This window comes from Tachyglossus aculeatus, chromosome X4 (assembly GCF_015852505.1).
Source record: "Tachyglossus aculeatus isolate mTacAcu1 chromosome X4, mTacAcu1.pri, whole genome shotgun sequence".
Classification (NCBI taxonomy): domain Eukaryota; kingdom Metazoa; phylum Chordata; class Mammalia; order Monotremata; family Tachyglossidae; genus Tachyglossus; species Tachyglossus aculeatus.
In genome coordinates, this window is record NC_052098.1 from 49848308 (window position 1) to 49861058 (window position 12751).

The following is a 12751-nucleotide window of genomic DNA, read 5'->3' on the forward strand; positions in this document are numbered from 1 at the left end:
TGACAGCCAGGATATCACAACAGCTGTTCCCCCAAACTGGGACTCCAAATGGGCTTTCAGAGCCTCTTTAAGGGCTCAGCTTCATGGGGCTTGACGGTAGGAAAGTCACCTAGCTAGGTTCCTCCTCCATGCCCAACTCTGACTCTGCCCTGGATAAGCAGCCCACAGTCGGGTTGTGTGTGTGTGTGTGGGTGTGTTGGGGAGGGGGCGGGGGGAAGAATTGTAGGACAAAGGGCAGGAACAGGAAGATTGGACACTTGAATCACCAGGTGAGGGGGCAGCCCAACATTAAATCAACTTTTCCGGGAAATGGATCAGTGAAGACAATCAGATCATTTGGGTCTCAAAGTAATTTTTTCTCCCGAATTACCCAGTTTAGCTACATTGATTAAACAAACCGGAAAACTCATCTGTCTCTACTTCATTTTCAGCAGTGCAGACACAGCAAGTACTAGGAATTGTATTATTAGGGCAGAGCTGGATTCATGGGACCATCCAATTCCCTCAAGGACCTGAGCTGTGTTGAAACAAAATACCAGATTAAAATTAGTGTTAAAAGGCATGGGATTGGGCATTGGGTCCAGCTGTTTATGCAATCAATCAATGGTAGTTGAGTGTTTTTTGTGTGAGGAGCACTGTTCTAAGCACTTGGGAGAGAGTACAGTAGAGTTGGTAGACATGATCTCTGCCCTTTAGGAGATCTACAATCCCCGGGTTCAACTGCAGTACTGAGGTGGACATTATGAATCGTATTTGAGCGTGGAGACCACCAAAACTGTCTTCTACTGCCTGATCTAAATGATGTGGAGAACTGACCGTGCTTTAAGATCAGAGAGGGGTCTGAAGTCAAATGTAGCAAAATTAGGGGGTAGAAGGAAGAGAAGAGATTCAGTATGCTATTTCAGCTCCACTAATTTCACTTTTTCTGTTCTGTCCAGTTTCTGAGGAGTGGGAGAAAGAGCCTTGTGGTAAAGGACAAGGTGATTTCCTGGTTCCAACGGACTGAAAGGATGCGGTGACGTGACGTTTGGAAAAGGGAATGGAACCAAACAGTCGGCGGGGAGGACAGGTTCCTGGGAGATGTGAAGGTGGCAAGAGGGGAGCTCATCTTAGGTTGGATTTTTAGTTTTTCAATTTGTGGTGAAATGTGGGGTTTTACATGAAAAGCATTTGGGCAAAAAAATAAGTTCACAGTCTTTCTTTTTCAAGCCAACTGGACTGGGAAGTCTGTGCTGGGGGACCCAGGACCAATGAATTTACTGGAGATGGAGGGAGAGATACTGGTAGGAAAAGGGTAATAGTGTCAGATTCATTCGAGTGCTTACTGTGGGGGAGGGTACAATATAACAATTAGACATTCCCTGCCCCCAAGGATCTCACCATCTAGAGAAGACTATGGACTCTAGTGCACACTCTCACATGCCTAGTACAGTGCTCTGCACACAGTATGTACTCAATAAATACATCCAATTGCTGAGGATTGCATCCAATTGCATCAGCCTTCTCTCTGATCTCCCATCCTCGTGTCTCTCCCCACTTCAATCCATACTTCATGCTGCTGCCCAGATTGTCTTTGTCCCGAAACACTCTGGGCATGTTACTCCCCTCCTCAAAAATCTCCAGTAGCTACCAATCAATCTGTGCATCAGGCAGAAACTCCTCACCCTGGGCTTCAAGGCTCTCCATCACCTCGCCCCCTCCTACCTCACCTCCCTTCTCTCCTTCTACAGCCCACCCCGCACCCTCTGCTCCTCTGCCGCTAATCTCCTCACCATACCTCGTTCTCACCTGTCCCGCCATCGACCCCCGGCCCACGTCATCCCCCGGGCCTGGAATGCCCTCCCTCTGCCCATCCGCCAAGCTAGCTCTCTTCCTCCCTTCAAGGCCCTACTGAGAGCTCACCTACTCCAGGAGGCCTTCCCAGACTGAGCCCCTTCCTTCCTCTCCCCCTCGTCCCCCTCTCCACCCCCCATCTTACCTCCTTCTCTTCCCCACAGCACCTGTATATATGTATATATGTTTGTACATATTTATTTATTTTACTTGTACATATCTATTCTATTTATTTTATTTTGTTAGTATGTTTCGTTTTGTTCTCTGTCTCCCCCTTTTAGACTGTGAGCCCACTGTTGGGTAGGGACTGTCTCTATATGTTGCCAACTTGTACTTCCCAAGCGCTTAGTACAGTGCCCTGCACACAGTAAGCGCTCAATAAATACAATTGATGATGATAATGATGATGAGGAGTTGCTGAAGCTGGCACTCTCCCGATCATTGATGGGAGCCTTAAGGGGGTGGGTGTATGGAGTGGGGGAAAGGACCCCTGATCATCCAAAACTCTCCCTGCTGATTTTCCTTGTGATATGCTGCTGGACAAACTCACAGGTCATTAATTTTGCTTCCCTCCCGTAAGGTACTGCTCCCAGGTCCACATGTGGAGAGAATTACACATCATCGCTACAAGAGCCCACAGTTCAGAAACCAAAAACAAGGAACTACAAAGATAAGGCCATTTATTCAAGTTATATTACTAAAGGCAGAAAATACATTTGTCATTTGATATGAAAATTAAGGTTGGAACCTCCAGCGTTTTGATTGTAGAGACACACACACATACACACACACGATCAAAGTGCAAAGCCTACCTGCCTACAGAAAGCATCTGCTGGAAGTTCAAGATTCAAAATGAAGGAAACAAAGAGTGGGAGAGAAAAATGAACAACACATCTACGAAGTTAGCATGAATGCTTAAGATGCCCAGGTACCTGTGTTTTCTTTATGCTGAGCCTATGTGCTTAAGCTTCTATTTACCCAACTATAGGCCAACAGTGTCAGCTGCAACAGAATGGGCTGGTAATATAGTAACACAAATGTCAGTTTCACAGTCAAAATTCACTTCTGAATGAAATGCTCAGTTAAAACTAGGCTCCTGAAAATCCCAGAGAGAACAAAGACTGGATTTACACGGGCTGGTCAAGGCCCGGAGAAATTTCACAGTCTTGAGAGCTACATGTTCCATCTATGTTCAGTGAGGGGAAAGCCCAAGAGAGCATTAGGAGGTTAGCAAGTTGGGGAGGAGAGGAAAGGTAATTTTTCTCCTCTGGGGCAGGTAGTGATCGACATACTTAATGAGACCAAAAGTGTTCAAATTTACAATGAAGAAAACACCTACCTAAGGAACGTCATTTAATAAAAATGTTGCTTGGAAAACTGAGCAAGCAACATGAAAGGTTGTTATTTGGGTCCATACCCCCTCCTTTAAAGGCACATAGGCAAACTAACCCAGCAATGACCTTGCCCAAAGGGAGAGATTATTCATTTTTAAGCTTTGTAGTTAATAGTCCTCTCTCCTGGGCTGTATTTCTGCTGTAATAGTTCCCTGTTTTGATAGCATTGTCATCACAGAAGAAAGAGAGCCTGAAGAGTAATCTTGTTGCATAGCTTTTAAAGCAGTGGAAAACAGCTTTTATACACAAAATTGTTTCTTCTTAAAAAAAGTAAATCAAGACACTCAAAATGATAAAGGCACATGTGAGAAACTATGTAAGGCACCAGCCTGAATTCTTTCCCCCATCTCCCACCCACCCACGAGAGCAAGGACAGTTGCTCTGACTAGTGTTTCTGTACCCACTCAGTTCAGTGTAATAAAAAGTGCAATAGCAGTCATTTTTTTACCTAAATGGTACATGGTGGTTTTAGTTCCCTAGTTTCCCCTTCTTTTCAGCCACCTGTAACACCAGCACTTTCAATTGGACTCTGCTTCTGGTAGGTGCTGTCCTAGGCCTATGCAATCTGAGCCAAGCTCAAATGCAGATGTACAAATCAAAGGGAAATCTGGGGGAGCACCTCACTCAGACGCATTGGCAAGACCAGCCGAGTAAGGACGATCACAGGCAGTAAAACAGCTGCTGGTGATCGGCATCTCTATCACAGGGAGAGATACTGCTGAGCTTATAGAAAAAAAGAAAAAATAGGTTGTCCCTAGAATTAAAGGGGCCCTCTCAGGATCACACCTGGAGAGTTTCCAGTACTCTATCGGTTATGGGAAGGAGAGGGAGAGTCAAGCAGAGGCCTACTCATTCCATTCCTAGCTTGGGCAGCAGCTAGAGAGTGGAAAGCAAAACTCACCTGTGCTGGATAGCAGCGGCACGGGAGAGAGTCGAGGGTGGACACTTAAGTTTACTGCGCAGAAGGGAAAGATAAACCACTTCTGTATTTTTATCAAAACTCTATGGATACCCTACCAGAACGACTGCAGATGGAGGTGGGGCGTTCCAGGAGAGATGAGTCCATGGAGTCGCTATGGGGCAGAGATAACGCCACAGCATAAGACAAGATAAGAATTAAAAGGGGCCCAAGCACATCTGACTGCAGCTCTCCAGGTACAACAAAAGAAAAACTGCATAGCTAGCTTTCCATTATGCTGACTTAAGGACACATTCAAGACTTGGTTGAGGGGGGTGCTAGGGTTGGGGGAGGGGGGTGCTAGGGTTGGGGGAGGGGGGGAAGAGACAATGTAGGGTAGCACCATTTTTGGTCAGGAGGGCTACTAGTCCTGGTGGTGAGAGAGAACATTCCCCGCCCCCCTGCCCCGTCATTTTATATTGCCCAAGTTGAAGGGAGAAGATGGGCAGTTTTTGGTCTCATTTCCCTGATATGCTGTGTGGTAGCAGGGGGCCCGAGATGATACTTTCTCCCCTTTATAGAGGAATTCCTGAAGTCATCAGATATTTTGCTAGTGTCTCAAGGTCCCTAGAGCAAGGGTTTAAGTCAGATGGAGTTGATCTCGGATGTCCTGTTAGTACCAAAGCACACAGAAAGATTTCATCACATGTGCAGGGGCAACTAAAATACAATGGCATCTACATAGTGAAGCGTTTAAAGGCTTTGAGCATTAGAAGGTGGTTTTTTAAGTCTTACCTGTTAAGGGCATTTACCATAGAGTATACAGCTTTCAAATACATTTTTTTTTTCAAAAAACAACTTTCCCTCCCCAATATATTTAAAATATCACAATAAAAATAGTAAATTCAAGTACAGCACTGCCAGAAAAATAGTTTTCATGATTTACAGAATACTAAGTATTTAGGTAAATTTGAATCAAAAGCAATCACTTTAACTCACAGTTACAATCTGCTTTGTCCTTGAACAACTGCAAATTGCTATAAAACCAGAAAACACCTTTACATTCAGAAATAAGATAGCTGGAGACAGAATATTTATTTTACTGATGAATGATCCGGCACCCAACACTTTTGACTTTTGCTATAGAATACTCTTCTCACGTTTAAAACTTTGGTAAGGTGAAATGCCAGTGCTAGACTTCTGAATCTTCTCTCCAGAGCAATAAAAATACAACTGCAGCATTTGAGGAAGATTTTTGATCAAATATGTGGACATAAAGAAAATGTTTGGACACGGTAGACATTTTGGTTGTTAGAAGACAAAATAGTCAAAGACAAACACCACTACGCACAATGATATTGCCTCCATGAAAAAAAAATTATCCAAACTGTAAACTTGTAAACCAATTTTAGCAGCATTTTCCAGTCCTTCATAAAGTGAGCCATAGCAACAAATTTAAAGCAGTATTCTTTTTACCTATATTAACATTTGGCAGATTACCATTGGGAACTAAACATTAATTTACTGTAATTTGAGAGCATCTGTCTTCAGTTTCATACATCTATTAACATCCTGGGGTGCGCTGCAGAGGACTATATGTGGTACTTGCCAACAAGACCAAAATAAATACAACTCATTTACAATCTCTAAAGTTGACATAAAGCTAGAAAATTGTGTGTAGAGGCAAACCGAGGATGAAAAGTCCCACTCTTCCTAGTAATTTGGAAAGGCCTTTGAACAATTAAACGATGCCTTCTTGTTCACTTTGCAAGAGAAATCGGGGGGGTGAGGGGGTGGGGGAAATCCCAGCACAATTTTGCAAACAGAGGAAACTGTGGTCCTTGATTATTTTCCAGTGTTTTATTGCACCCCATGAAATGCTATCTTGGTGACCCAATATCCACTGTGATTTTGGTGTACAAGGGGTATTTTTTAATTTCCACCACTCTGTATGAAAGTGAGTTCAAACCATCAGAGTTCATGGTGTCCCTGGTGTGTGAAATTCTGTTAAACCTGCAAACACAAAAATTAGTGTGTCAAATCAAACCCAACGAACAGATTGGACAGTTACTCTCTCCTACACATTAGCCTCTAATTGATCCTCTAATTGGTCCTTGTGAGAATTGGAGGGAAAGCTTTCTTGATCTAGGTAACCCTGATCTCCAGCTGAGTCAGAGAATCAGGAAGAGATGCAGGACTCATCTCTTGTTACTACAAGAATGCCAGATTACACAGTCGCTATATGTTTGGATTGAACTGGCACTGTCAAAGCAACTTATATTCCTTATGCTTGAATTAGGGGAAAATATCCTAGAATCCCCATGAAATCTAAGATATTGTACTAGTAATATACCCTGTTTAGAACACTGTCACAATCTGCCTAGAAAAAAGAATTTTGAACAAAGCTCTGTGGCCTAGTGGAAAAAAAAAAAACATGCTTCTGGGAGTCAGAGGACCTGGGTTCTAAACCCAGTTCCCCCACGGACCTGCTGAGTGACCTCAGGCAAAGTCACAACTTCTTTGTGCCTCAGTTCCCTCATCTGTGAAATGGGGATTAAATACCTGTTCTTGCTCCAACTTAGACTGTGATTATCTTGTCTCTACCCCAGCACTTAGTACAGTGCTTGGCAGATAGTAAGCACAGAAGTACCAAAATTATTATTATTAAAACACAAACCTCTGTGGGTTGGGTTCATTTTTTTGGTCCCTTGAATGGCGGATCATTCGACATTTTCCGATAACAGCATCAGGGCGAGATATAGTCATGCCCCTAAAAATTAATCTGCAAAAGTAAAACACATGTAAAGTCACTTCAAATCTGTATTTAAAAACATCCCCTCACACACTGCTTTACTCCAACTTCATTCATTCATTCAATCATTTATTGAGTGCTTACTGTGTGCAGAGCACTGTACTAAGCGCTTGGGAAGTACAAGTTGGCAACATATAGAGATGGTCCCTACCCAACAGTGGGCTCACAGTCTAGAAGGGGGAGACAGAGAACAAAACATATTAACAAAATAAAATAGAATAGATATGTACAAGTAAAATAGAGTAATAAATACGTACAAACATATACACATATATACAGGTGCTGTGGGGAAGGGAAGGAGGTAAGGTGGGGGGGTGGAGAGGAGGATGAGGGGGAGAGGAAGGAGGGGGCTCAGTCTGGGAAGGCCTCCTGGAGGAGGTGAGCTCTCAGTAGGGCCTTGAAGGGAGGAAGAGAGCTAGCTTGGCGGATGTGGGGAGGGAGGTCATTCCAGGCCAGGGGGATGATGTGGGCCGGGGGTTGACGGGGGGACAGGCGAGAACGAGGCACAGTGAGGAGATTAGCGGCAGAGGAGTGGAGGGTGCGGGCTGGGCTGCAGAAGGAGAGAAGGGAGGTGAGGTAGGAGGGGGCGAGGTGAGGCAGGAGGGGGCGAGGTGATGGAGAGCCTTGAAGCTGAGGGTGAGGAGTTTCTGCCTGATGCGTAGGTTGATTGGTAGCCACTGGAGATTTTTGAGGAGGGGAGTAACATGCCCAGAGCGTTTCTGGACAAAGACAATCTAGGCAGCAGCGTGAAGTATGGATTGAAGGCCGTTTGTAGTTGGCAGGAGGGTGCAATATGCACTGAGCCAAAGTAGGGATTGGCTAGAAATATTTTAATCAATACAGCCTTGGAGTGGGACCCATAGAAGGTGAAAGCTACCAGGTAATTCGAAGCGTAGTCTTTGGGGGGAAGATTAAAGTATCATTTCAAAGTTTCCATTCCCACTCTGATTGATTCAGTTCCTTTCATTCATTCATTCGTATTTATTGAGCGCTTACTGTGTGCAGAGCACTGTACTAAGCACTTGTGAAGTACAAGTTGGCAATATATAGAGACGGTCCCTACCCACTTTCACCCGACTCTGCTCCCTAGCTCCTTCCAGCAAAGATTCACAACTGGGAAAGAAGCTGTGCTGCAGAGCGGAACTCTTCTTCCCCCATTCTACACACTTAATTTCCAGCTTCATTTGAAAGCTTGCTGTTTAATTCCATTTGGGCTGAAGAGATGCCAAAGCTTCCCGATTCTCTCTATAGGACAGGCGTGACTTGGAAACAACTCCCGGTCACCCTGATTTTCATTTAAGGCCTCCCAGGCCCCCTCACACCTGAAGGACAGAATAGAGCTGATCGGCAGATGGAGTGGCTTCCATGAGACTTTAATCTGAAAAGATTCAGATTCTCCTGTCTGGAAAGAGGGTGGATTGAAGTTCACAAACATGTGAAGGGTGTGGACAGGACACACACAGAGTTGTTCACCAAATCCCAGCCCTCCAGGACAAGGTTCACAACCTGGAACCTGAAGGAGGAAGGTTCAAAAAACAAAACGACTTTTTCATACAATAAGCAGATGGAATCCTTTTCCACAGGAAATGTGTAGGTGGAAAGTAGTAATAGTTTCAAGAAGGGTTTGGATAAATTCACAGACAAGAAATGAATAATGGTTTTAGCAGGTAGAGTCAGAACTATCATAGGTGAGATTTTAGGATGTTCAAGAGTTTAGAAAGATTTACAGACAACAGGCCCATGAAGCACTGTTAAGAGAGAAAAATTAGGGTCACAGAGGACAACCATCAAACATTGGAGACAGGGTGTTGGGCTGGTTGAACTACTAGTTTGACCCAGAAATGGCATTAATTATGTTGAGATTAGGATCCTGCACATTTCTGCAATGCTACCCGAGGGTTGGGGAATTCTAGTAACTTCATTCTGCAGGAGGGAAAATGGGGCATGAAAGCAAAGACTGCTTTCCCTCAGACTCTGACCCCATGTGAAACAGAGCCTGTGTCTGACCGGAATAACTTGTATCTACCCCAGGGACTAGAACAGTGCTTGACACATTGTAAGTGCTTAATAGATCTTGTACTTCCCAAGTGCTTAGTACAGTGCTCTGCACACAATAAGCGCTCAATAAATATGATTGATCTAATAATAATAGACTGCCTATGTCTGCTACGGAGTGAAGAACAGAACCCCATCTTGTCCCCTAAGAGACTGACCTACATACTGTTAGCTCTCCAAATTTGATAATAGTTCTACAATCAGCTCCAAGTTCTGATTCGACTAACACTAAGGTTTCAAAGAAAAAAAGCCTTCCACTTATTTCCTCCCTTCCCTCTGTAGAAAATGTTAGCTCTATAAAAAAAGTCCCAAAACAACCCCTCCAGACAACCAAGTGAATACTCATAAATTTAAAATTTGTGGAGCTCCTGGAAGTTATTCATTTCACAACTATTATTCAATATCAAGTTCAAAATGAGATTCTGAAGAAATTATGAACCATAAACTTTTCATAGGCAATTTTGTACATTTCTTTTGCTACTAAGCTATTTGGAGATTGGAAAAGCAAGCTAACCGAATAGTACCAAAACTAACTCTTCTCAGCTTCTGTGAAGAAATTACAATTTTCTGCTAAGAAGACATTGCAACTGACTAGTGACAGACAATTATATTTTCATCATTAGATTAAAACTAAAGCTAAGAGGGCAGGACTATTGGGTAAATACAAATGACTGGTGATTAGTACACATGTTAAGAAAAATTTTGGGAAATTGTTTCCACATTATGGAAATTCAGCTCATTTCAATTAAAAAAATGTTCCTCTTGGGATGACAAGGCTATTGAGAGTTCAAGATTTGGAAGCAAATTGAGAAGGGAGATTATGAAAGCTCAGAGAACACTTCTAAAGAGAAAAATTTTTCATTAAAATGATGGATTTACAAGTAGCACTGGAGTGAATATTTACCTGTTATAAATGTCATCGTCTTCACCTCCCCATCCCCAATAATTATTAGGGAATCCATTGATCTTATGGAATTGTTCTTTGCTTAAAGCGGACACACCTCCAAAATACTGATTATAAGGTAGTCTGAAGGAACAAAAATGAAAAAATAAATATTATACAGTTGGCAAGTCAAAAACTAACATTTTAATCGTATAAAGATTTGTGCCTTTCTTCTGAGGATCTCAACTCACTTTACAAACCTGATGGCAGGGTAACGTGATGAAAAGCTGTCTGTGGAAAACCAACCGCTTACACGTTACTCTCTGAACCAAATGTTGAAAGACAAGTCTATGCCCTACCTTTCAACAACCAGTTTGGGTGGTGTTCTTTGATTTCTGATGTGGCCAGCTGTGATTTCAGGTGGTAAGTGAGGGAGGCAATCACCTCAGGGTGTGTACAGCAGGGAACAGCGAAGCAGACCCTTTTCAAGGGTAGCTGGGCACTAGGCCTTTCCCAAGAGGCTGGAGTCGGGATCTTGGAGCCAAGCTGAGCGAGGTGCTCTGTTGAAGGGCGGCATGGTGAGGGGGATGGGAAGGGACAGAGACCCACCTTGTGATTCTGGGGGTGTCCCAGGACTGCAAAGACTGCAAGTCTTTGGCTAGCCTCAACACTGCCATGACATGCGCCTGGCAGCAGGACTTATGAGGCAGTTGTTGCTTCTGCAGTAACCACGATCCCGGCCGCGGTTGGCAGATCCTGTTCTTGTTCCGCTCCGGAGCGGTCACCTGTACATGCTGATGACTTAGGCAGACACGGGGCCAAACTCACCCCAGTTGCCAACTCCAGAGCCAATTTGGGAGTGGGAGGAGCCACCCCCCCCCCAACTCCCAACCCCTATCACCCTCCAGCCCTAGCCAGTGGTCTGGACCAATTCTGAGTGGGGACAGTTGCTCTAGAGCAAGGATCTACCTGGTGGCGGTTGCAACACAGCAGGGGAAGCAAGCTGAGAACTATCAGCATACAGTAGCGGATAGAACACGGGCCTGGGAGTCAGAAGGTCATGGGTTCTAAACCTGGCTCCAACACTTGTCTGCTGTGTGACCTTGGGCAAGTCACTTCACTTCTCTGGGCCTCAGTTATCTCATCTGGGAAATGGGGATTGAGACTGTGAGCCCCATGGGGGACAGGGAGGACTGTGTCCAACCCGATTTGCTTGTATGCACCCGAGTGCTTAGTATACTGCCTGGCACATAGTAAACACTTAACAAATATAACAATTATTATTAACTGCCCTTTTGCAAAATGCTGCATCTGATGTCATTTCACTATGGGCTTGTGGAGTGTGACATAATGATGTCATACAAAACGGGGGGGAGGGAGAAATAATAATAATGATGATGGCATTTGTTAAGTGCTTATTATGTGCAAAGCACTGTTCTAAGCGCTGGGGAGGATACAAAGTGATCAGGTTGTCCCATGTGGGGCTCACGGTCTTAATCCCCATTTTACAGATGAAGTAACTGAGGCACAGAGAAGTTAAGTGAGTTGCCCAAAGTCACACAGCTGACAGTTGGCGGAGCTGGGATTTTAACCCATGACCTCTGACTCTCAAGCCCGGGCTCTTTCTCTAGAGAAGCCATGCTGCTTCTCTAAGGGAAGGAGGAGAAGAGGGCAAATTGCACCCCCATTTTGGGCTGCTGAATTACTGAAGCAGGACCAGCCCCACAGTCCTGAGTACTGTCAAGTTCTACGATAACTCGTGTCTTCGGTTCACAATTTGGAGAGAGTACAATGGAACAATCAGGGAATGCTTTTCTCACAACAGAGTTTGTTCTGGTCTAACACAACTCACAAAGTAGTTCAAGTCAATTTGGTACAGGAGGAAACGATTACACTCATAGCTATTGGGCAAAGTGTTGTATTTGCTTGTATTTTACTTGTACATATTTACTATTCTATTTATTTTGTTAATGACGTGCATCTAGCTTTATTTCTATTTATTCTGATGACTTGACACTTGTCCGCATGTTTTGTTTTGTTGTCTGTCTCCCCCTTCTAGACTGTGAGCCCATTGTTGGGTAGGGACTGTCTCTATATGTTTCCAACTTGTACTTCCCAAGCTCTTAGTACAGTGTTGTGCACACAGTAAACACTCAATAAATACGATTGAATGAATGAATTTGCTACGCTTACCAGCCTGTGCTTCAACTTTGCTGTACTTTGTTGGTGCTTTTGCCACTCTACCGTATTTAATACCATAAGAAAGTGAGTGGCGAGAGTGAAAAGCTTTCTGCTAGTGGTGGAAACGATATACAACTTTGTATCCAAAAATATCAATTATGGTACTATCTTTGAATTCTACTCAAGCCATTAATTTCCGTCCAATCAATGGTTAGCACAACTTGAGATGAAGTGGCATTTATTGATTGGAATAAGAACGGCATCATTTTAAAAGAAGTGATCTCATTCCTATGGTTAGGAAGATATGATTAATCAAAGGTATTGTTTACAAAGTTACATGCCCTACAACTATATTATAGGAACTCCAGACAAGTAAAGCTGTCAAATACCAACCAGGTCACGGTATATTTGGAGACTCTGCATCTAACTTATATGGTCCAACACTGTACTAAATTTCACATGACTTTTTCCCTGGCCACATTCTAGGCTTCGTAGCTGCCTTGCTAGAGCAGTAGGTGCCCCAGATTTAGCCCAACTGCTTTGTAGATAACCTCGGGATAAAAATAGAAAACTCATTTTTCCAGAATCATCTGGCTTCTGAACTGGCCTGGATCCTAAGCATTTTGGATCAATGGGTTCTTACAGCCTGGCGTCGTGGATAGAGCACGAGTCTGGGAGTCAGGAGGTTGTGGATG

General features: G+C 43.8%; 1 protein-coding gene across 1 annotated transcript in view; it reads right to left on the minus strand.

Annotated features, from left to right (window-relative positions):
* Nucleotides 1-4899: 4899 nt before the first annotated feature.
* Nucleotides 4900-12751, minus strand: part of B4GALT1 (beta-1,4-galactosyltransferase 1) — a 71211-nt gene continuing 63359 nt past the window's right edge. The window contains exons 6-8 of the mRNA XM_038769497.1: nucleotides 9897-10019; nucleotides 6803-6907; nucleotides 4900-6138 (exon numbers count right to left, since the gene is read on the minus strand). Coding sequence (XP_038625425.1) covers nucleotides 6006-6138; nucleotides 6803-6907; nucleotides 9897-10019 — 361 coding nt within the window. The 3' untranslated portion in view covers nucleotides 4900-6005. The remainder of the gene's footprint in view (nucleotides 6139-6802; nucleotides 6908-9896; nucleotides 10020-12751) is intronic.